This window comes from Athene noctua, chromosome 3 (genome assembly GCF_965140245.1).
Source record: "Athene noctua chromosome 3, bAthNoc1.hap1.1, whole genome shotgun sequence".
Taxonomy (NCBI): domain Eukaryota; kingdom Metazoa; phylum Chordata; class Aves; order Strigiformes; family Strigidae; genus Athene; species Athene noctua.
Window position 1 is genome coordinate 77,504,959 of NC_134039.1, and position 24,785 is coordinate 77,529,743.

The 24,785-nt window shown below is 37.2% G+C and overlaps 1 protein-coding gene across 8 annotated transcripts in view; it reads right to left on the minus strand.

The window, feature by feature from the left end:
- Positions 1 to 24,785, minus strand: part of CACNA2D1 (calcium voltage-gated channel auxiliary subunit alpha2delta 1) — a 427,358-nt gene that overhangs the window by 343,540 nt on the left and 59,033 nt on the right. For all 8 annotated transcript variants that reach the window (XM_074903424.1, XM_074903423.1, XM_074903422.1 and 5 more), the window contains exon 3: positions 8,233 to 8,349. In XM_074903424.1, the coding sequence (XP_074759525.1) occupies positions 8,233 to 8,349 (117 nt within the window). The remainder of the gene's footprint in view (positions 1 to 8,232; positions 8,350 to 24,785) is intronic.

Consider the following 24,785-nt stretch of genomic DNA (forward strand, 5'->3'; position numbering starts at 1 on the left):
AATCACAGTGTTTACTGTGTCATTGTTGGCAAAATAATGAGAGAAGTCAGAATCACAGATTGCCCTCCCATTTAGGAGGATCCAAACTACACCTCTGGAAAATGAGCTAATTTTCATGCAAGGACTCTCACAGTCTGAGAATAAGAACAAATGGATTTAATATATTTGAAGGGATGATAATGAAGGAGGAGGACAATTGTTATCATCAAAATGTGATTTTTGCACAGATTATACTATGGAATGGAGGACTTTAGCTTAGTAATCAGAGGACTTAAATGGGAAGGAAAATAATTAAGTTGCAGATCCTCCTCCCTGGTCAGATGCTTTGTCTATTCCCCTTTTAGATTAGATGTTAACTGGAAAAATACATATTTCTACTATGCACACTAGAATATAGTTTAGATGCAATTTCAACACACCTGTGCAAGTGTGTCTGTATGTTTACACAGATATTTTTAGCTTAGAGATCCGATACAAGGCATAGAATTGAATAATAGAATAATTTGGGTTGGAAGGAACCTTAAAGATCATCTAGTTCCACCCCCCTGCCATGGGCAGGGACACCTTCCACTAGCCCAGGTTGCTCAAAGCCCCGTCCAGCCTGGCCTTGAACACTGCCAGGGAGGGGGCAGCCACAGCTTCTCTGGGAAACCTGTGCCAGGGCCTCATCACCCTCACAGTGAGGAATTTCTTCCTAATATTTAATCTAAATCTACCCTCTTCCAGTTTAAAGCCATTACCCCTTGTCCTATCACTACAATCCCTGATGAAGAGTTCATCCCCATCTCTCCTGTAGCCCCATTTAAGCACTGGAAGGCCGCTATAAGGTCTCCCCAGAGCCTTCTCCAGGCTGAACAACCCCAACTCTCTCAGCCCGTCCTCATAGGGGAAGTGCTCCAGCCACCTGGTGCTCCAGGTGAGCCTCCTCTGGACTCACTCCAACAAGTCCCTGTCCTTCTTATGCTGGGGGCTCCAGAGCTGGACACAGCACTGCAGGGGGGGTCTCATGAGAATGGAGTAGAGGAAAAGAATCATCTCCCTTAACCTGCTGGTCACATTTCTCTCAATGCAGCCCAGGATACCTCATGGAGTGACTAACTCTAAGCTTTAGATTACCATGCAGAAGTGGTAGACCGCTATTAGGGGTGGTTATTTAGGCTTCTTTGGAATTTCTAGTGGAGCTCAGGAAACTGGTGGCTGAGTTGCAACAGAGTCCAAAAACAAGAGATGCTGTCCAGTACAAGTTCTGCTAAATGAGTAGAAAACTGAAATTTAGCTCTGGAGTATTTTTAAAGTGTGGAAAGATATCTTGTTAGTATAGGCAATTTAAGATTAGCAGACCAGAAGGTAGGTGTCCTAGAGTGTTTTTGAGGCTGTTAGGTTGGTTTTAGACATCCAAACAAAACTCAAGCTAGAGTTCTGGATTCCTTCCAAAAACCAATAGTATCAAGCACACCTACAAAATTTATTTTAGTTTTATAGGTCTTTCAGGCTACAAAAAAAATGCCAACCCTATTAAAGTGCACAGCATCTCTGCCCAGGAATCTCAAAATATGTTATAACACATGTTTATTTAAGCTTCTCAGTTGTATTGTGAGACACTGAAGCGTTATTTCAGGCGGGCAGGGAAATACTAAGAGATCTGGACACACTTGCACAGCTGTGTTGAAATTGCATCTAAACTAGCAGATAAACATTCTGAGCTCCTCATTCACAGACACAGTTGTGCACCTTGGACATTACCCAACAGCACGTAGAGGGAGCCTATCTCCTAGCACACAATCTGTGCCTCAGTTTCCATGGAAACTCAGTTTCCTCAGTTTTCAGAAGAAACTAAGGCATAAAGGCTAGAATGAAGATATGATATCTCTGGTTGAGGTGTCTGAAGAAATCTAGACAATAAGGTGCAAATCTGCATATAACTCATCTTTCTCTACATGCAGCCTAACAAGCCAAGGTTATTGACTAGTACCTTCCTTTGAATGACCTTAATGTAAGTGTTTAATAGTCAAAAGCAAACCCAGTAACTCTACAGCAAAACAAAGAAATGTTAAGCAGGAATTTGGCAGTGAAAATATTAATGTCTCTCATTCTCCAGTGAAATATATTTTAGTGGACCTTGAGTGTTTGCTTTACACAAACGGTTATGCTGCTGCCTTAGAATATGGGTAGTAATGGAAGAAAAGTTTATTAATAAATGCACTGTAAATGTACACCATAGGGCTGACAATAAGATACTGACACTGAGGCTTTCCAGAAAGAGATATTGCCCTGTGGAAAAGAAGATTTGCAGGGGAAAAATGCATACATCTTAATTTTTGGATAAGAGGAGAAGTAGGATTCATGTCAAAGTATCACACAAAAAAAGTAGCCAACTGTTAAATAATTTAGGAATGCAGAAAGGGATCTTACCAAAACAAAGAATAGGACTTTTTGATCCTGTTTTCTAAATTTTCTGCAGGCTGTGCTTGCAAAGACTGTTAGTAGGTGTTCTTTTCATCATTTTCTCTCTTAAGTTTTCTGTTACCTAAGAGATCCAAACTCGCTTACTCTCTTCAGTTCAAATATACCAGGAAAAATGAGCAAGAAGGTAAATCTGCAGATTTTCCTGGCATAGAAGATTAAGGATGCTCCCTGATACCTAATGAGTAATGGGCTGCTCAGATGGGCAGAGGAAGGCCAAGGGCTGCACAGCTAATGACTTCACACTGCGCAAGACTGAAGCTGCTCCTTAGATTTAGTGTGCAACACTGGGTCAAATACTACTTTAAGATAAGTCATTGTGAGAGACTACTTCATTTCCCTCACTACACAATGCAAACAAAACAAAACCCCAGAACTGCCTTTTGCAAAGCACTGAGTTTTTAAAACATGCCTTTCTAAAAGACACAGTTTACAATTTTAAATTTTAAAATCACCATCTTTGCAAATCTTAAGCTTACTACAGTATTTTACATGAGTAATAAAAAAATATATCATGAGTCCATCTCATATTAATGAGTTTAAAAGGTTATATTTCTATACAGTCAGTAAGAAAATACTTTTAACTCCACCAACCATATTTTATAAATATATTATAGTGTCAGGTATTCTATTGAGTATTTCTAATGATACTCATCAAATAAATATTAGTATCTTCCAAATAAAAGTATCCTAACTTGCTTGTATACAGAAAAGTTTTTGTTTAAATTATTTAGTTTCCATCTGAACTGAAAGATTATGAACTATTAGCATGATAGGCATAGCTCCAGAGAACTGATGAATGGGGTAGGAAGTGAAAATTAACAGTTTAGGTGCCAGACTGCCTAATGGGCTAGGTATATTTGTTGGATCCTTGGAAAGGTTGTACACCTGAAAAATGTCCAATAACCTTTTGAGTTTTGACTGTAGTTACTGCAGAATATATTTTTAATGAAAACTCCATCTGTCTTCCGTTGCACACCTGGAAAGGCATGTTGCAATGGTATTACAGCTAGTCTGTACACCACCTCTTAGCTGGATACACAGAGACAGAATATTATTTGCCTGTAATACTACAGAATCGTAGAATATTTCAAGTTCGAAGGCACCCATAAGGATCATCGAGTCCAACTCCTTGCTACTCTCAGGACCACATGCATACCATATGCATATGGAAATTCCATCATATTGAAATAGTGTGTGTTCAGTAGGGTTAGGCCAGGCAAATATGCAATAGTAAACAACAGTGAATCAAAAAAGAGACATTCACTATTTTAACAACAGGCCTTAATGCAAGACAGTTTTTGTCATCCTCGACTATAAGGTTGTTGCCTGTCTCCCTCCTTAACACTTATACTACTCTCTTCCTCCATTACATTTTTTGCTAGAAAGTTCTCCATTTTCTTTTCATCCTTACTTTTTCTTCTATGACTAATATTTTTCTAATAATAATTACTTAGGAAAGCCCTCTGAGTTCACATTGGGACTTTCACTTTTTTCTTTCCCCAGCTAGGTACCTATTTCAACCATCATTTTTAAGCTTCTTCCAAGAATAAATTCATACACATGAAAAAATAAAACTGGACTTTTTTCCTTACAGTGGGACAAGTCATATTTGTCCAGATTTTCATTATAATCTTTTTTCATATAAGCCAGAAATGAAATCACAAACTTTTTCCATGTTAGTCATACAAAGCACAGAACCACTAATTAATATTACCTTTAAGTCATAGCTAAAAAGTTTTCTAGCACAAAGTTGCATGAAAACACAAATTTGGAATGCAAGATATATTTTTCACTTAAAGGTGCTCTTGCAGCTCAAAGGAAGACAACTTATTAGAAAAGCCATGTTTGCTTATTATAACCTTGCCCAAAGATTATGTAGCATGCCTGGAGAAAATCATGGCATCCCTGGTGTATGCTAGTCTCTGAAAAATGACACGTTGATGTCATTCACTGGTACCTTCCTTGTGGCATTGCTGGAGGATGTATGATCCTCTTACATCATACTCTTTTCAGGATTCAGGTCTTAATTAACACTTTGAGTCATATTAGCCCCAATGGTAAAACTCTCTGTGCAGTCATTAGTAACACTTCCATTCAACTCCACTCCCGATTTGAGAGAAAATGTGACCCAGCAGATTTAAGAAGACTTAAATTTCATATAAATAATTCAGCTTCAATAGATAAAGTTTACAAAATGCCAGCATAAAGATAGTCCTTGAAAAAAGAAGAGAAATGGAAGATGAGGAAATTCTCTAAGTAGAAAGTAATAGTTCAGATGCAGAAGATAATATGTGAGTGTCTCCTGTATAGAAAAATAAACTAGAGGAAGTTTTAAAATCAGAAGTCATTGAAAGTTCTGATTTAAATCCAGGATAACTACAAATAGAAAAACCAGTATAAATATCTGAGCTGTTAGGAGCTCTTAAGGTCAGGTGATAGCACAAGACAAAGCAACATGAAGTGATCCAAAATGAATAACCGTGTAGAATATAAGCCAGCAAAGAGATCTGATGAGGACTGAGATTAACAAAAAGGGTACTTCTCCCCTTAAGTAATGCCTTTTAGGCCTTTTCCTCTTTTCTTTTTTTCAGTCAGACTAAACCCCTGGGTACATGAATATACATCAGAAATACATTTTTTAAAGAAACAACAACAGAATTCCCCAGGACAGCTAACCTTGATAATGGTTGAGAAAAATGTATGAATCAGAAATCAGAAGCTAAATCAAACAATGAAAATAATATTGAAAGCTTAATCACATTAATAATAATAAAAATAATATTAATAAACTTCAGTCACTTTTATTGTTTTCAGAGATTATACTCATTTTTTAATGCATTGGCTTTGGCTGTGTCTGGCATTTGATACAAAAGGAAAAGTAAGTTTTCTCAGGTACCATCTATGACCAACCACCCTAGAAAGCTCTTCTGAAGAACTTGGTTTTGATAATTTTTTATGTTTAGAATGTATGTCGATTAAAAAAAAAAAAAAAAAAAAAAGAAAAAACAAACTAGGATATACAGAGAGAAATTAAATACCACTTGCTTAAAAAAAAGCACAGTAGGTTACCCAATATATACAGATATAAAATTAGGATTTGTGTATATATATATATGTGTGTGTATATATATAAAATTAGGACACAAAAAGTACACAAAGTTCAGAGCAAGTTTCCGTCAGGCAAACATCTGAAATCTCACAATCTCTGTAAGACAGCTCGATCCTTGAACTGGAGTAGAGGAATGTTTTAACAGGTCATTTCAATCTTTTTGCTGCAAAAATGATCTTATATATGCCTTGTTATCATGTAAATAATGTTTGTAAATTCTGGCGATTCCCAGGCAATTTAAAAAGAAGTAATTTAAAAAAAAAAAATAGAGATGTTCCAACACTGAAGAGAAGCATCATCGATCAGTATTTAAAGGATGGCAAATCAAATTCAGTTGTGTGAAGGGGGGGCAGGGGGAGCTAAGTTATTTCCACCTGTTTGGGGATTAATTTCACTCTGCATGAAGTGGCAAAGTTGATAAAGATGTCATGCAGAAGTCTTGCTGACACGCATCCTGAAATGATGGCATGCAGCTAAAAATAATAAATATTGTACATTCACTGCAGCACTGGCAGTAATGGCAACCCCAAGCATTAAAGACATTATGAGTCACATCCTCCAAAATAATAAAATTGGTTTTAAAGTCGTAAGTCATTACCCACTAATACATCTGGAGTACTTTTTATTTGCCTTAAAGATGCATTGACTTGATCATTTAAAATTGTGTGAGAAGTTCTGAAGAGTACAAGATTTTATTTTTTTATTTAAAAAGAAGGAACTTGGACTGAAGGAACACCCTTCCCCTAATTTAATCTTCTTTTACATCAGGGAACTGAATTGTATTACCCTTTTCAAAGCGTGACCATAGGCTTGCCTAAAATGAGATAGGCACCCTTCTTCTTCCACATTCACAGAAAAACTGTTCGGAAATAATTTCTAAACTAAGCATGAGATACTTACTCAATTTTCTTAAAAGTTTTAAGATCAAACCACCACAAACCACTACAGTCATCTTGAGTCTCAAGATTTGGCTGTGACAACTTAAAAACATCAGACTTTCATGAGTTGATGGGAAAATGGTGGAAAAACTGGTGTGTTCACAAAAGTCTGCAAATAACTGTTTGCAATAATACTACAAAGTCCACAGAGTGCTACATAAACAAATGCTCACTAAGTTAAAACAAGGAAACAAGCAAAAAAATCATATCTATTTTACACTGATTTGACTGAAGAAGAGAAGCTTTGGTCCAGATAACGCTGATGTACATTGCATGTTAGGAAAGCTGTGGGAACTGGAAGAGTGAACTCCTGCTAAGAACAAAAGGCAGGAAAATGGGTACCTCCTGTGGTACCTATGCACAGAAAATGGACTAAGCAAAACCTCACCGCCTACAAGAATGCTAGTCCTCAGAATTGTGTGCAGCAGTAGTTTCACTCTCGGATTGATTCTTCAGCTGCAGGAAACTGTACTGATAAAAGGACTTCTTGGGTGGGACTTATCTCACCCAACTTTATACACCTACAGTATAGACATTTACATTGAGGTTCCTCTGACAGAGAGAGAAGTACTTCTGGGCTGTAGTTCATCCCATTTTAAAGTCTTATTCAGAAAATGTCAGGTCAGTCCTGACAGAGAAGTACCTGTTTTATTCCACTGAACAAAAAAGGAGTGTAGGACGACCAGCTGAGTAGATATCTACAGTTAGGTGAATTAATCCCTCTTTCTTCTCTCTTCTACTTTAAATGACATGTCTAAACTCATCTGCAAGTCTATGTGGATATGTAATTGCTCAGGGAATCCCAGTCTGCTTTTCTGTCCTTTAAACCTATTTCTAATAGCTCTACTCTGTCAAAAGCATGCTTATGAATACATCCGGATGCCCCCATGCATGTTTGGTCAGTATCTTCTGAAAAGCACTCTAAACTCTAATACGAATCAGAGTGATGTGAGCAGGAATCATAAAAGGAATTACCCAGGTTTGGTGTCTTACACGATAGAAAAGAAAGGGACTGCTAACAAAAGCACTTCAAAGAAATAGCTACTTCTTATTTAAAGCATAAAAAATTGTAAGGTTACAATGCAGTGGTCTTCACACGAATAGTTCAGGATTAACTTCGCTGTTATGAAACCTGATTGAAATATAGATTAAATTAGCAAATCAGAAATAGAATAGGAATGGAAATTAATCTTATTCATACATGGCTACATTTGTTGAAGAAGAATTATTTGCTAACATCAAGGATTGACTAACTAAAAAGATGAGGAGACAAAATTAACAGACATAGTTAGCAATAATACCAAAAGGAACATCATGACTTCAAAGATACCATAATTTTTAAATCACATTTAAAAAAACCCTCTAGTTCTTATTTCCCCAAGATCACTACTGACTATATAGTACAGTGATATTCACGTCATAAACATTCATGTGCGTCACTTAAAGGAATATTTTCCAAACTATTTATAACTTCATTTGTTACTTAGCCATGGTTCCTAATCTGTCCGTCAATATTATAAGCATCTGCCCTATGCCAACAAACTAATGAGTGAATTTTCTACAATGAAGTCACAAGCCATCTTTCTACATGATACGACCTGTACACATCAGGCTGACACTTCCTGTAAGTGTATAGGCAGCAAAATTAGCAATACAAGCATGTTTCAATAATAATTTTTTTTTAATGCTAGATAGAAAACCTAACCCATTAGTACTCACCACCAAGGCTTTAGACCTGTTACTCAGAAGTTTTTCAATGTCTCTGGCAGCAATTTCCACTAGCTGACGAGGGTTGTTGGCTTCTACAGTATACAAATCTGTGTTTTTCAAGTAAATCTACAAGAGAAAAAAATGGAAATAAATCAAAATGGCAACAGACGTTCAAAATAAGCAAAGCAACTTGACAGAACAGGCATCGAGATGTCCTCTGTTCTTACCGAAGAGTTTAAGAAATATTATTGCTAGGAAAATCCAGAAGTGCCTTATGAAAGAAATATTTGTCTGAGAGGTAGAAGGTGCCACTAAAAATCATCTAATAAATCTTCAGAAATGTTTCTAGTGATGGACTATTTGACTGCTAACTGCTCAAGGAATCTGATTCCCATAGAGTGCTGAGAGAAAAGTAAAATGGAGATCCTTTAAAATGACTAAAGTGAAATCAAATAGTTATTGCTGAGTTTAATTCTTCCTTGAATGCTGAACAAAAAACATACTGTTTGAAGTAGATCAATTACGTTATGCTAATGTAATCAGTTTAGTCTCTTATTTATTCATATTATAGTGTTAGCATTCATGAGGAAAGAAGAGGAAGAGGAAGAAAACATAAGAAAAAAGCAAAAAAAAGGGGAAAGAAAAAAAATCGGAAAGGGGGACAAAATTAAAAGGGAAAAAAGACAGGGGGAAGAGGAGAAAGGAACCATAATTGTGTTTCTCCTCTATCATGAATAAAGGTTATCTCTGGTGAGGAGCCATTAACTGTTTCCAAAGCAGAACACGGAGATAATTTGATTTGTTAAAAAAGCCACTATAATGCACACAACAACAAGAAATAAAGAAGAAAAAAGCAGCAAGAAATCCATTTACCTATATCTGTCCTACTAGAGCTGGATAAATCAAAAATACATATTTGGGGGGTGAAAAAAAAAAAAAAAAGTGGGTATCTTATGACTAGATGGGCAAATGAGGAAAACTAATTTATGCAACCAACAGATGGCCTGAGTTTACTCAAGTACTCTGCCTCTCCGCAACGTTGCCTGGTGGGGGCTGTGCAGTCTCCTGGGGAGTAATTCCAGGCACAGGCAGGAACGGGTCCAGCGCTAATGCACTGGCTGCTCTCCAGCACAAGGGCAGAGAAACTGCAGACCAGACTGAGTCTACCAGCCGCGCCAGGTTTCTCGGGTTAAAGCTATGGAGACCTTAAAGAAACACCAAAATATGTCCCTGGTGCTTGTAGCTCATGGGTATTTATCACAAACAAATTTCTGACAACTACAGTTATAGCTGCAAACTTTTATCAGGCGTGTCTCATAAGCTGTCATAGGTTGTCACCACTTCTGAATTTCACAACATTTATGTTGGGTTTTGGTATTTTTTCTTCAGTCCTTCCACTTTCTAGTACTTTCTAGTAATCTAGAATATGCTTTAATTCTTCATATAGTAGCCAAAAAAACAGTATATCATGAGCAGAAAACTACTACAGAAGACGACAGTTTCTAATGAACTCAGATTAGAGTTTGGATATTTTTAAGTGTTTGATTTTCAAAATTGCCACACAGAAAGTTTATCTCAGGTATAACCTAAAATAGATATTTTGGTTTTTTGTTTATTCTGAGGACAGACCTTAACAGTAGAAATTACCTATAGGCCAATTATTAATCAACAAAACTGGAAATAAAGACATTGTATTCTACAACTGATCACTACAGAATTTCTTAATTTTTTCTCTGAAACACATTAAATTTGCACAGTCAGAGTGGGATTTGATGCTAAATTCACTCTAATGATCAGAAGAGTCTTACAGTCCTGCAGGCAAGATAAGAGTACAAATCAGTTTTATAGATCCAGATGGTTTGAATCAAGAATGGGAATTTCAGAGGATCATCTAAGTTGGAGTGACCATCAAATATAGAAAAACACTTAGGTTCTTCCATCATTTGCAAATATTCACCCTAATCACATGAGGAACAGAGACTGGAATATGGGTGTGACCAGGAACTTGTGTCTTATTCTTCGAAAAGAAATGTAGTGCTAAATTATTTAAACTTCATTTGTGACTGTGTGAAGTACACCTGCATCAAAAGTTACAAAATTTATGAAGAATGGTCAGAAGATTTTGCAAATACGATAGAAAAATGTAAAATAACTTTCACTAAAGTTTCTAAATAATAATTTAAATAATCATTTTAAAGCATTCATTTATTTTACTTGTGAAAATGCTCGTTTTTTTCAAATTTTTCTTGGTTTCTCTTTTTTTCAGACTTGTTCATGCAATTGCTTTTAATTTGCTACTCAACAGTAAAAGCAATACAAAAATTTAAATAAAACCCCTTTTCATTTGGGAGTTTCAATTAGGCAAAAACATCTTAAAATTTGGAGAAAGCAGTATTTCATTGCAAAAATGCCATTTCATTGTAATTAATTTTTTCACTTGGTATTATAAACAAACGTTAAGAAGGCTACGAGAATAGAAAATACACAGTATGGGCACAGGCAAGTATGTACTCAAGCAATGCAGCTTTGAAGCAGGTGGATGATAGGGATGACTTGGAGACCGCACTGAACATCTATACAAGGGCGAGTGCTGTAGTGCTGATTCTTTGACATCTTTAAGCACTTAAGTGAAATATAGTTTCTAGCAGGCTGTTATCAAACAGCCTCAGCAGAAGTTAAGGTGATGGTGCACCGCATCCACACAACCATGATTTTGCACCCCATCAACCACAACCACAATATGAATAATTTATTGGACTTAATCTTTCAATATAGAGCAAAATTACAGTAAACCATACTTCTAAGGGATTAAGAACCTGGATGGAAAATTTGCACATTTGTCCCTATATCTAATCCATTCTTATAGCAAACATATGATCCTATAAACTGAATTTCAAAGCACTGGAATTTTTCACACACCCCATTCCTACAGGGAAGTTGTTCCCATACCTCCAAGCTTGAATGGTTTGAAAGCTGCAGGCAATCGGAGCATGGTCTAGTGGGTACATTTGTAGGAAAAAAATAAAACATTTAAAATTTCATCTCCAACATCAGCTACCAGAATAGTTCAAAAGCCTGAAACCTTTAACATGGAGATCACCACCACAAAAAACAGAAGTCCTATTTATACTTCAACTTAAAACGTCTGTAACAGGCGTTGTGTGTCCTACCACTGATAAAGCCTGACTCGGAGGCTAGCTAGGCTAGCTTCACAAGCTGTTATTTATTAGTGATTTAAAAAAAAAGAAAAAAACGAAAAAAATCAGAAACACTGCCTTCCCCTCCCCAAAAAAATCTTTGAGTTTTGTACAAGAACCCACACAGAATTAAGTCAGTGAGTCTCTTTTTCCACCTCTTTGCTTTACCCCATGGTAGGTCTCAGAGCACCTATCTCCCCTACTTCTGCCACCAGTAGAAGATTGATCCCAAAAGCTCCTAAAGAAGAGGCATCAGAAGTAACCTGGAACTTCACACACTTCTATATTTTCCTGAAGTGTCTCAACTAGCAAGGAACAGTGTAAGAAATAATCACTAATTATTTAAGAAGTGCATACATAATTTATTTGTTACCTGCACCCCTTTATTTTAGCCATAGCACTGCAGCAGTTCAGCACAAGAACACATGGGGAAACAATACGCTCTTCAAGATTTGGCACTCTGTGACAAACTTCCTTCTCTAAGCCTCCCACTTAACAGTCAAACACAATTAGCAAGAGCTCATCTCAAATAGCCATAAAGGTTCTTATTGGCAAAGGTGTGCTCATTCGTCTTTCAGAATGCAATTTGGCAGGCTCCATGGCTTGTTAAGAAGAGCTCATTTGAATACATTTTACGAAATTGCTTTGAGTGAATGCAAGTTTCTGTTGACTTTTACAACTAAAATCGGTTTTAGTACTTTAATCACCAATGTTTTGCTAAAAGCTCTCCAAATTGTCAGTAAAACCCTACCACTTCTCACAGAATAAAGCTTCATTGCATGACTAAGTAAAATCTGTAAGGTCACAGTACAAAAAATACTTTAATTTTTCTCCAAAGTCAATAGCCATGCACTTCTTTATTCAGTCAAGAATGTATTAAAATTGCTTTCTAAATGCTGAATACTTATTCTGGTATAAAGAACTGCAAGGTTTTAGGGGAGAGAATATGATGGGGAGAGTCACACTAGGATTAAACAAAACAAGAACAGTTGAATGTGGTAAAGATTAGAAAAACTGCCAGCTCCTCAGCAGAACATGCTCCTCTCCACTCAGTCTTCAAGGGCATGTTTATAAATCTCTCACAAAAAGACATTCTCCTTGATTTCTTTAAGACTCACAAGGGCAAGTCAAACATTTCTGTACAAATTGAGAGAGAATGAAAGATGTACCTTCATCCCATGGCTCTTGCTACACTGTGGCAGCCATTGGGGCCCGCTGTAACATTGACATTTTATGTAAATGTCCCTCATGCTTTATTACACACCAAAAAAGTTCCTGACAGTAATAAATTATCTGGGCTTTGGATCTGTGGTCTTGGCACTGTTTACACAGACCACCCAAATAACAAGGAATAATAATTCATGTTGAATTATTCTAAACTACAATAGAATTCTGCTGCCTGTTTTTTGTTTGACTGTTTTGCAACTGTCAGTCTCCCAGTTTAAGAAACAACAGAGCTTTTTCTTGAGGCTGTGGTAACCTGGCTGAGGGCTCAAACATGGGACATAAACACACCAGTCTCAGTTCCATCACCAAATACCTTCATGGACATAGAAGATCTTCAAAAGTTCAAAACCAGAATTTCAAAAGTTAACCAAAAGCACTGTATCTTCTCCTATCTTGAAGTATGCTTTGGAATAGAGAATTCAAATAAAAATTAATGTAATACCTATCTATACAAGGTAAATCTACTGATGTTTTTATTATTTCAATACCACTTTCAAGATCGCTTAGCCCAGCTCGGCTGATGGGACACCTCTGTCAATGATCAATGCTTTATAATCAGTCTAGACCAGTTGGAGATTATCATGATGGTAAAACTACTTCTCAAAGATACTACTGAGCTTGGGATCCCAAATCAACGAAAACTTTGTGGTAGGTCTTTCTCCATATTTTCTGAAAGTGACTACACCAAAATACTGAAGTGCTTGTGAGATCTAGAGCTCTGTTTTACAAGCTTATATACTAATTAAATTCTTAAATAAATTTTAGAAAAACCTCAGAACAAAGCAAAACTTAAAGAAAAGTTTTGTAAACAATTCTCTTCCTGCCCACTCCCTGCTTTTGGAGAGGGCCTCCCATGGCCAGTTCCCCCTGGTCGTTCTGAAAAGTCTCTTGCTTTCTACCACCATGGGGTACTAATAGGCCTTCACGACCATTACATGCCTCACTCTGCCTGCACCCCTGCCCACAGGTTCCATTTCAGCCCAGTCCTCGGCTACAGTATAGGTACGCCCGTCTCCAGCCCCACGCCTTCAAGGGACCCTGACCCTATGACACAGTTATCCTGTCTCCTAGATGGACCCCTCAGATATATGTTAAATCTTTTCTCCAGTCCTGTCTCTTGGATGGATGTTGTACCCAAACTGTAGCCTTGTCTCCAACCTGTCCTTGCTTCCATCTCCGTTTACTCCTGACCAGAGGCCCTGGGTGAAACCTAAACTTGGTTCATCGCTTGCCATGTCTGAGACTGCTCACAGACCCCATTACCAGCATCCAGCTCCCTTAAAACTGTGCAGTGAGAGTTTGCATCTCCCCTCCAACCCTGACTCAGGATGAAGCTACGCAAAGGAAACTACAATATCTTGGCATTAACTGCCTAGAACTAGAATAATTGGGGAATGTTGTTCTCAGGTGCATGCATGACCTAATATGATGCAACATTAAGAGTCAGGACTTCTGCAAGACACCTCATGGAACAGCAACTCCAGATTACTTCTATTAGCTGCAGCACAGTATGTCATAAATGCTGAGAAGTATCTTAGGTACAGAGCTACCCTCAAAGTGAAAGAGCATTCTGAGCCTTGATTGCTGGGGAGCAAGAAGGAGAAAGACTCTGGTGTTTACAGGACGCTGCTGGGGGCCAGCTCAGCCAGCAGGTTCAAGATAGCTTCTGAAGTCCCATCCAGGGCGTCCAGCTTTGGGTGCCACTCAGAACCAAAGCTGGTCCTCTGCGATGTGTAATTCTCTGCTAAAACCAGTAAGAACTGAAGAATGATGCTTGCTCTTTGCTAACAATTGGGGATTTATATAGCTTTGAGAATTCTAAACCTAAAGCTGAGCAAGCACCCAAGTCACCTTTATAGCTGCTGAAAGTTTCGGAACGGGCACTTCCAGAGGTTTATGCATTCTGATACAGAGCATTTCTACCTGTTCCTTATCTAGATAAATGAGAATTACCTTACAATTCTTGGCTGAAGTAAAATCTGTGCATAATAAACCATATCAGAGTATTAAATTAAAAAGTAGCTAATGGGATAACTTTTTTTTTCTAATTTATTCATCTATATATATTTCCATTTGGCCCAGTCAGTCAGTCAGCTCTGAGCTCATTCATTGCTCTCTGTTTTCCCTCTCCCCATCCAAAAAAAAAAATCACACAGACTGACCCCCCCAAAAATGTAGTGTCTCATGCTGGGGAGAAAGGAATAAACTAGTTTGAAAAAAACAAAAAAAGTACATTTCTTACTTAAATTTTGAGGAATGTTAAAATTTTGGAAACAAATATCTTGATGAAATTATATTGTTTCATCAACAATATTCAACATGTTTTACAGAATCACAAACAGTTTCATTTTCAATACCTTTGTTTAATTAACAAAATACCAACTAATAATACCCACATATTCACTAATTTTATTTTCTGGCTTTATGAGTGCCATGAAGTTACATGTCATGATCTCATTTATGTGAGAAAAGCAGAGAAGGGGGGTCAGTTGACAGCCAACCAAACATATGAAGTATTCTTGGGAGCAGAAAACGTCAGAAAACAGAAATAACCACTCCAATCCATGTCAGTGATTATTATTGCTAACTTTTTACTATTGTAAATATTTTTCTTTAACCGAAATTTTTAGTAGTCACAAACAACTATATAATCTGCGCAGAGGCAGTAAATTCTATCTTCTTACTACTGTATCCTATTTCCAGAGTTATACTAACACCTTCTATTTCTAATACATGCCAGAGAATTTTTTTTCTCACAAGACATTTCTTTCCTCTGAATCACACGCGATCCATTGTGGAACACATTGAAAAACGCTCCTTCCCAGGGAGCATTCTGTCTGTTCAAAGAAATCTGTCTGAGTATTTTAAATATGTCTTACTCTCTGCTACATATAATGTATCAATAAGATTACAGCTGCTCCCTAGCAACTCACAGATGCCTTCATTCTTTAAATTCATGGCAACAACACAAAGGAAAAAAACACCCCAATAGTTTACTGTAGCTGTTGCTTATCAGAATCACTTGCCTGATCACTGACTGCTTTAAAGGTTTGGGATGACAAGTGACAGGGCAGCTGATGTGTTGAAAACCATGAAACATCATGGTAGTGATGTGCACTTTAGGAAAAAAATTATCAGAGCTTGTTCCTTCTTAACTAATACATTCAGACTGAATTCTGCAAGATGCTGTGAACACTTATGCTTCAGTTAACATCAGAGAGAGTATAAGTAGTGCCAGAGTCAATTGGCTCACTCGGGTGCCTACTCGGAGGAAAGCAGATAATCAGGGATACTTTGTAGGATGGAATCATCAGACACTTTTGACTGTTGATAATTAACAAAGTAGTCTAGAGGACTTTAAAATTAAGAAGTAATTTTTGTAATTGTCACTTTGTATTAAAACCTTCATAACATGAGTTCAGCTTTCTACCTTTACTATTGTACAAACATCAAAAACAGATCTAAAAATCCCCTTTTGTTAAGAAAAAGGGATTTTAAGGCATTCAATTTTGTTTCATAGTGATAGCAATACAGTATTAAATAGCAAGACTACATCATTTATTGGTTTCACAGCAGTTTTAGCTCAGGATTTTAGCTGAGACTGGGTAAGAACCCAAAAATCCCAACTCGTGATGAGTACATCATGTACAAGTGAATCTTTCTTGTAACAAAAAAAGAACAATAGGAAGAAAGTGTTTCACATTTCTTCTGCATTTCTGGCGTATTTTGAGGTGGGCACTCTAGGTTATTTTTCAAACTCACTTATTCATAGCAAACTTTGTCCTTCCTCAGCTGCTCTTAATGCAATTTAACACCTACTGACTCTCTCCTCAAAGGTAATTTCAAGTCGCAGGGAACTAGCAGAGTCTTTATGGTGTTTTTCTAACCACAGGACGTGGAAACTGATTAACTAGAATGTTCAGGTTTTTGTTGGTTTTGGTGCATGTGGTTTTTTTAAGGAAAATCTTTAATTTGCTCTCAGCTTCTATGAAAAACATCTGAACATAAGCACCAATAAGACAGATGTTATTAGTGCTAAAGCCAATGGAAAGTTATAAATGAACCAAGAACAGTGCTTTGCTCAAAGATTATCCAGATCATCAAATAGTAATTAAAACTATGGTAATATTAGACCATCCCTTCCCTTAAGCCTGAGCAAGCTTTGTTAATGCGGCCACCTATTCTTAGTGACTTACAGATGATTTTGCTTGCTGGAAGAAGGAACTCTTCAAAATGCCAGTTTATTGCTGAGGGAGCAGAGGGAGAGCAGCATCTGCAAATAATAAATGATGCTCCCTGTGTTTTGACAATCTCTTAATTTCCATTTGGATTACAAAGAAAATTTGCAGATGTGTCTTCAAATTTCCCAGCCTTCATTTTTAAAAGTAATTTAACTTTCCTGTCATCTCAACATTGGTTAGCAATGTGTAAACTCAACAGAATTTAGTTTGGAGATTCTATTTTAAATGCCTGCAGCTTTGGTATTTGGTTGCACACAGAACATAGGAGTCACATACCCCAAATGGGACATACCTTTGTAAATACTGTATTATAAAAAACCTGTTACTGTATTTTGGGAATCTCTACCCAGTCTAACCCACCTCATACACTATTTTGATAGTGGTAAATAGACTCTGACTTCTCAGAGAATACCTGAAATGCCCATGTTTCACTCTACCAACCTCTTCATAATTCTATTCTAAAAGTAGTGCTGACCCTACTTCCCTTTGCCACATCCCACTCAGCAAACTGGTGTCCTCACTTTAGGGATGAAGTGAAAGACCCAAGTGTAAATAGTGTACAATAGCCAATTTATGCTTAGAAAGAATTCAAGCATTTCAGAGCACCAGCCTCATACACAGCCCACTCAGCCAAACTTTCTGATAAACTACCTACTTTATTGCACATTACTGAGGGCATTTAAAAAAAATTAGAGCTGCTTCCTTGTTCAGATTTTTTTACTTCTCCTTAAAAAAACAATATATCAAACTGCACTTTTGTGGAAAACTGCACTTGTAGACCTACCAGAACCACTCAAAAATAGCCTGAACTCAGAGAAGTTTCAGGAAATACAAAACTAGTAACCCAATGAGGACACAAGCAGTGCTTCAACAACTTCAAAATACTTGTTTTGCTTAAATTTTCATTTCAAGATGACACCAAAATTTAGTTTTATTTGGTTGATATGCATAAAAAGTCTTGTCTACTTTATTTCATGCAAAAAAAAATGTGGGTTAGTCTTTTGTTCCATTGAGGACAACAAAATGAGACGAAAGAAGAAAAGAAAGGATACAACACATTTCTAACTTCTGAGATCAGTCACAGTGAACCTGACTGGGTGGCACAAATTATTGAATGAATACAAAAATTACCTTAATTCCCATATTCAACTCATTTAAGCACTTGCTTTCCTTTCTTAGAGCACTGGAGAGTATACCCAGGGCACACAGTGAACAGCTTTACAGTTATGCAAGTTGTGCCTACAAGTGTTCTGGTATTAGTTACGTTTTCTATTTTCAGGGGTGAAGAAGGACGGAGACTGCACACTGATATATTTATATTTTATAGGTCAGGAGTCAGAAGTGTTTTAAAATTCAGGGTCAAAATAGTGACAAACTCATTAGAATCCATAGCAATCAGAACATTCAAATCAAAGTCCATATACAAGATTTCTAGAGAAATGTAAACTGAATGTATTTATTTGGTTGTTATTCTTAAAATTGAAGCATCTTTTTTTTAAAAAAAGAAATCAAGTTCTCACTTTTATTCTTTATATTTATCTTAATCATAAAACTTCATTACTTCAACATTAACAAGGGTGAATGTAGTATATTCTGGAATGTGGCCATATATCCCCTAGGTCCATCTGGTAGTTCATCAGAGAATAGCATGAGGTTCAAAACTCTTTGCCTTTGGCTAAATCATTTTCAAACTGAATGAAACCTGAAAAATATAGTGTTTAAAAAATAATAAAGCTGGTAAAAATAAATGAAAAGTTCAATTCAGAGAATCAGCTTAATTTTTTTTCTAAATAATTCAAAATTTCTATAAATCCTTTGATAATTCAGCCCAGTAACTTTATCAAGAAACAGCCACATAAATATCATGCTGGTCATAGAGAAAAACAGCAAGAATGAGAATGTTAACTGCTAACTTGTCTGCCAAACCACCTTTAAATCAGGAGTTTCAGACCACCTATAACAGTAGGGAACATTCATCCAGATACAAATTCTACACTAAGTTCAAGTACGCTGTTAAAGCCTCCCCTTGCCCAGACCTCTATACAGTTAATAAAGAGAACAAGGCAAGGTATATATGTAAGCTTTTATAGGTAATAAGTTTTTAGTGCCATGGCTCTATCTATAGATCCTCTAGAACATAACACTAACTTAGCTAAAATCTGTAATGAGTCCAACAGAAAATTACCCCTAGGTTATTATTCCTTCTGGCAGAAAGAAGTTTTCCCGGACATCCCTGCTCCAGGGCAGTTCAAATCTGAGACCAGTCTCTCTTACAAGTCACTCATCTCAGTTAAACTCTAGAGATGATCCAAGACCTGAAAAGCTAAAAGCATGGCCTGGGAATCTGCTGCCAATCTGAGTGCTTCAGCAGACTCGCACCATCTGTGCGTTAGGCTCACAGACCCCGCACTGAGCAATGGATGAAATGTGCTCATGCAGAACCTCGGCTGGGTGTTCAGCAAGAAAGAGCTATTTATTATAAAACAGCATTCAAGAGATAACATAAATAAAAAAATTTCTAACAGTTGCTGGTGGACTCATTCTGTGAATGGAACATCCATGTGTAGCTCTCTTTCATTTTGGAGGAAGAAATGGTATTTCTATCTCAGTATGAATATCATTTAAAGGCCAAGTCAGTCTATATGGGTTCACTCTACAGCTCCTGGGACTGTAATAACAGCATGCCTTATGAACATCATGCATGCATGGATTGATTTTGCAGCGATGTATCAAAAAGGAAACAGATTCAGAGACTAGATTTCCTTGGAACTGCCTATCTATCTGCTGTTTCTTTCAATTATTCCATTGCTTGAAAAGGTTACACTGTACAAGATGGCATTTTTTTGCCATAACAGACATAGTGAAGCTCCAGTGTGATTGTCATGTCAAAATCCTCCACATTTTTAATACAGTTTATGTAAGAGAGGATTCTCTTCAATCAGTTTTGAACAGACAAGCTCACGCATTGCTAGAAGGCATGTTCTCTACTCTGAGGTCTTCCTTTCTGGGTACTGCAGGGATCCCTCCCTCCTCTCTCCTGTCCCCAGAGGTATTTTAGGAGCTGGAAATCAGAAGCATACTTCTTGTAGTTTATTAGATTAAAAGAGCTGTCAATTAGCTCAGCATGGGTCTTTGCTGTGAAAGGTCTATGTAGAAATGGAAGTTAAGCATACTTCCATCAAAATGGGACTATGTACTTAATTCTATAGTTCAGTAGGCTCTTCACATAGTTTTTCTGCATGCTGAGGTTACTGTTTGTATGTAAATGATGTGACTATAAACTTTGTGTGGTTTTTTGTGTTTACTAAGATAAAATGCCTATGGATAATGAACCTAGTGAAATCGGATACACCCTCAATATTTATTTTGCTAAGATTCTATTAAACTGCTGTCTATTCCCTCTTATTTTTTCCCAAAGTCTATTCTTTGTAGAAACTGCATATAGTTCACATCAGAGAAGCTTCATAACGCTTGAAAGCACAGAGAGTTCACAAGTAAGACAAAGTTATATGAACCTCTTTAAGTTGAAAGGACAATTACATCACTGGATTTTTTAAAATTTAAAAACTCAATACTTATAACATCAAAGGGCATATACTAAGCTGTGCCTTTTTCGAGAGACATTTAAAGAAGGACATTGGACATCTTGTGCCTCCTTAACAAAGACTTCCCTGTGTATCCTGTCTTCCTGCTTTCAAGTCTCAAGTTGCATATACAACACCTTCTTATGAACACTCGCTTTGCTCTTCTAGAGGAAAAAAGATCTGTTCAATCACAGAACGCCATTTTCAGCTGGGCAACTACAGCAGCAGTAGGATAAAAAAAGCGCCCCTGTTTCTTTTGTAAAAATGTTTGTTTGGTATTATTTCAATGCACTTTTTACCTGCTTGAATTGTAAATTAAATGTTGTTAGTCATGATTCTTAGTAAGTGTAAATTGGTGTAATCCACTGAAGTCACTGGAGCTCTGCCAGTTTTCAACCAGCTGAGTATTTTGGCATTTGAATCCTGACTTCCTGCCTTGTTGCAGCAATCTTTGCATTACTGTAATGAGGATATTACATTGGTATTAAATTCAAGTTGGAATTCTCCCAGATCTCGCCTAAACTCCTAACAATGTCCAAAAGAAAGCAGTATTTAAAAATGTACTTTGAAACTATTTTTGGAAGACCATTTTGAGACCATTCCCAGATAGTGTAAATAAGACTCGAAGGACACAAGGAGGAACTACACTTTAAACATGGTTGATCTTACTGATAACAGAACATACATTTAGATGTTACTAGTATTTGTGTTGATTCATACAGTATCATACAGTACAGTATGTGCCAGTAATCTGCCACAACTAATTCAAAGGAAAAATAATCTGGAGTTAAAGCTCTAAATGGAAAAACGAAAATCTGAGCTCAGTTCTTAGTTGGGTCAGGATTCTCTCCGTAGGGCAAATACCAATTAGTGAGTAAAGGCGCATCTATAAATTAAAGGTCATGTTTCCTCTGTTCATAATAAACCTCAGCTCTTTCCTGCCTCTCCATGTCTTACACATACCCATTTGATCTGTTCCTTCTACTCCAGTTATACTGGTTTGATTGGTTAAGGCTGTGGATAAGTGTAGCCTCAATGTGGGACTCCTAATATAACGACATCCAAGCTTTCTTTCGCAATTTTGCTTACTACAGGCTTTATATTGCTGTCATCATTGTTACTAAGAGAAAAGGTGTGTGAAATGTCCATTGACATAAAAATATTCATTTTTTCAGAAACATGGTCACTACTGAGGTAATTCACTAAATCAAATTCCAGATATTTCCTCTTTTTTAACACTATGCGGTATATTCATTAGTAGATCATCACATATCCTCGCTATACAGATATTTTCAAAAGTTGTGATTAATTCAAGTTGTAGTGGCTTGTAATGGCTCTATTATATGTGCAAAAGCAAGAGGAAGGGTGGTTAGTCACTCGGACAAGACTGTGATTCCAAATCACTATAAGAAATCTGTCAATGAACAAAGAAAAGGGAAATTCTCCTCCAAGGAGAGTCCTCTCCTTAAACATGATTCCATTAAATTGAGTACATGTTGAATGTAAACACCTTAAATACAAAAAACGCTCTCCATGGATATCTATGTCCACACTGCAGAATAATTCTGACTTTTACATAGGTACTGATCTCAACATGTCTGCTATTCACCTAACAAGTCCCTCACTTGGGTTTAATGGTATTTTAGATTTGAATTTTTTTATTCCTTTGGAAGCACGTATTACACTTTAAGTTTTACATTCTCTCTGGTCAAAAGCTCTCCCAGTCTAAAATAAAATTAATTGAGAGTTCAGGCAGTGCTCCTATGCCTCTTCATGATGGCCAGAATATTTCACAGTTCTTCAGAAGAGACCATTGTGCAATATAACTTCCTGCAGCACAAAGACACACAGACATCCAACGCACATGAGAGCACATATACCACTGATGAACCCTGAAATATCGTCAAAAAGTTACGCAAACACCATAAACTTGCTTGGCACAGCAGCTCATTGAAAAAGCCCTGGTTATTTAAGACGTGATTCACTCTAGCTGAGAACATAGTGATTGTACGACTCAGAGATATCTTGGTCACTTCAGAGATCTTCATAGAAGACTCAGTTGTACAAAGCAGACACAGATTGTAACTTCAGCTGATTCAGTGGGACTTCTTCACCTGAGTCCAGAGAGAGGTTGACCAGACTACAAAATGTCTGTTACACATCCTTAGTATGATCTCTAACCTCATCACCTGGCCAAATTAAAATCGATTTCCCCTAGAACAAGGAAAGACATTTCTCCTACCAAAAATCTGTCTGACCAAAGTACAGCTTTCCAACCCTACCCACTCTGGTACTACAACTGTTTGCAGAAAGCCATGTCCACTATTTTATAATATGAGCACTCTGCTCCTTTTTGCTTTTGGAAAGAGGAGGGGCAGAAAGAATAAATAAATGTATTTATTTTTTGAAGTTTTCCAAAAATATAAAGACTACAGATTTGGTCAAAACAGTTCTGGAGTTAGAAGAAGTGGTAAGTCAGAATCAGAGCTGAAAATTCAGTCTGACTGTTAAGTATTTTTAAAGCTTGAGCAACTGAAGGCAACTTCTGTGAATAAAAGTGATAGTCCTTTATAGCCTATAGATTTTATAGATAGCATGATGTTTTAACATCATGTAGTCTCTATTTATCCAAGATTGTCTTTCATTTCAGAAGAGATCTGACTAAACATTAACAGGCAGTGAGCAGAAAAAATAAAAAAGGATGTCATTCAGAAATGGGGAAGTGACAATAGCCTGTAAACAAGAGGAAAGAGGGAGAGACTGCCTGGCTCACACCTCGCAGGGCTTTGCATTCTCCCTTGCAGGCAAGAGAGCTAATTAAAACCTTGTGGCAAGAGAAAGACATCGTTCAATTTAGGTCAAACAAACGGCTTTGTATTTCACACAGAAACATTCCCCTTTTCATGCTTCTAATCCTAGGATTATAAGCACATACTGACCACCTTCTGGATACCCTCTGAGATAACATTATTTGCTTGAGGAGTGCTAGAAATTTCGGTTTTCAAAAATAAACGTACCTACAGTATTCACAGACTAATGTTTTTTTCTCAGCATGAATGTCACTGTGGTATATTTTAAGTATAGCTCGTAGCACTACATATTATTATGTTTGCCCAGCAGTTCTCATTATGAGACTGTTTTAGCAGCTTGTAAGTTTGCCGAATATCAACTACATAAACTAACATTTTCCTCAGGGAAAAAAGGGTGACAGTGTCAATTTCTTGGCCTTTCATTATCTGTTTTACTATGTGGTCTTTGTATGGAAATGCCAGACAAAATGGTTGAGACATTAACTCCTTGTTTTTCTCAAATTAGAAATCCTCTATAACTCATTTCCCTTTGAAATACCCTATTTCCTCTTCAATGTAGATTAAAAACACGTGTATTCAAAGATACACTTTTTACTCCTTCGTGTTTAATGAATTTTAGCCTGCAAACCACCTGCAGGTCACTGCAGAGATTTTATCAGCTAAATCCCTGAGAACCTACACACAGGTTTTTCCAACCCAGAGAGCATCACTCCTAGAGAACGTCACACCTCCTCTGCAGCTAAAACTCAAGACTTGCTGTGGTCTCTCAGGTGATCTCTCCACCCTCATGGTCTAAGCAGTGGGAGAAAGAGGAGATAAAAACTGAATGAAGAACAAAGGGCAAGAGATTTGGATATGGAAGTAGGAGATAACAGACTGGAAAATGGCAGGCAAAGAATAAGGAGAGAAGAGACTGGAAGGGGAGGAGAAATAGAAAAAGCATACAGGAGAAAACTACAGGTCTGTGACTGAAAACTAGTGATGTAGGGAAAGATGAGAAGGGGAAGAAAAATACCTGTGGAAGAGAAGAGATGCCAGAGGAGTATGGGGACAGGCTGGCCATACACACCTGAGCATAATGTTTTGGAAATCCTAAGGCAAATTAAAGAGTCCAGAGAGAGGTGCTGAACTGGAAAAAGCTGAGGAAAGAGATCCTAAAATAGGGATAAGAAGCCAGTGTGACTGGTGAGGCAGCAAAGGTAGAAACTGGGACAGAAAAATAGAATATATTGAGATGAAAGATAGCCCACGCAGCACAGCAGGAATAGAATAGGATAGAATGGGAAGTCTAATGGCGGAGCAGAGGTATGACAGTGAGGAGATGGTGGTGAAAAAGAGACACCTCAAGTGCAGGAGAGAACAGGTGACACCTAGACCAGATGAGCAGAAAGGGCCCTCCCTCCTCTTAGCAGAAACTCCTCACCAAAACCTGAAGTCAGAGACATTGATTTGTAAACCTCATTGTTCTCTGTCAGCAAATACACGTGAAATCCATCTACAAAA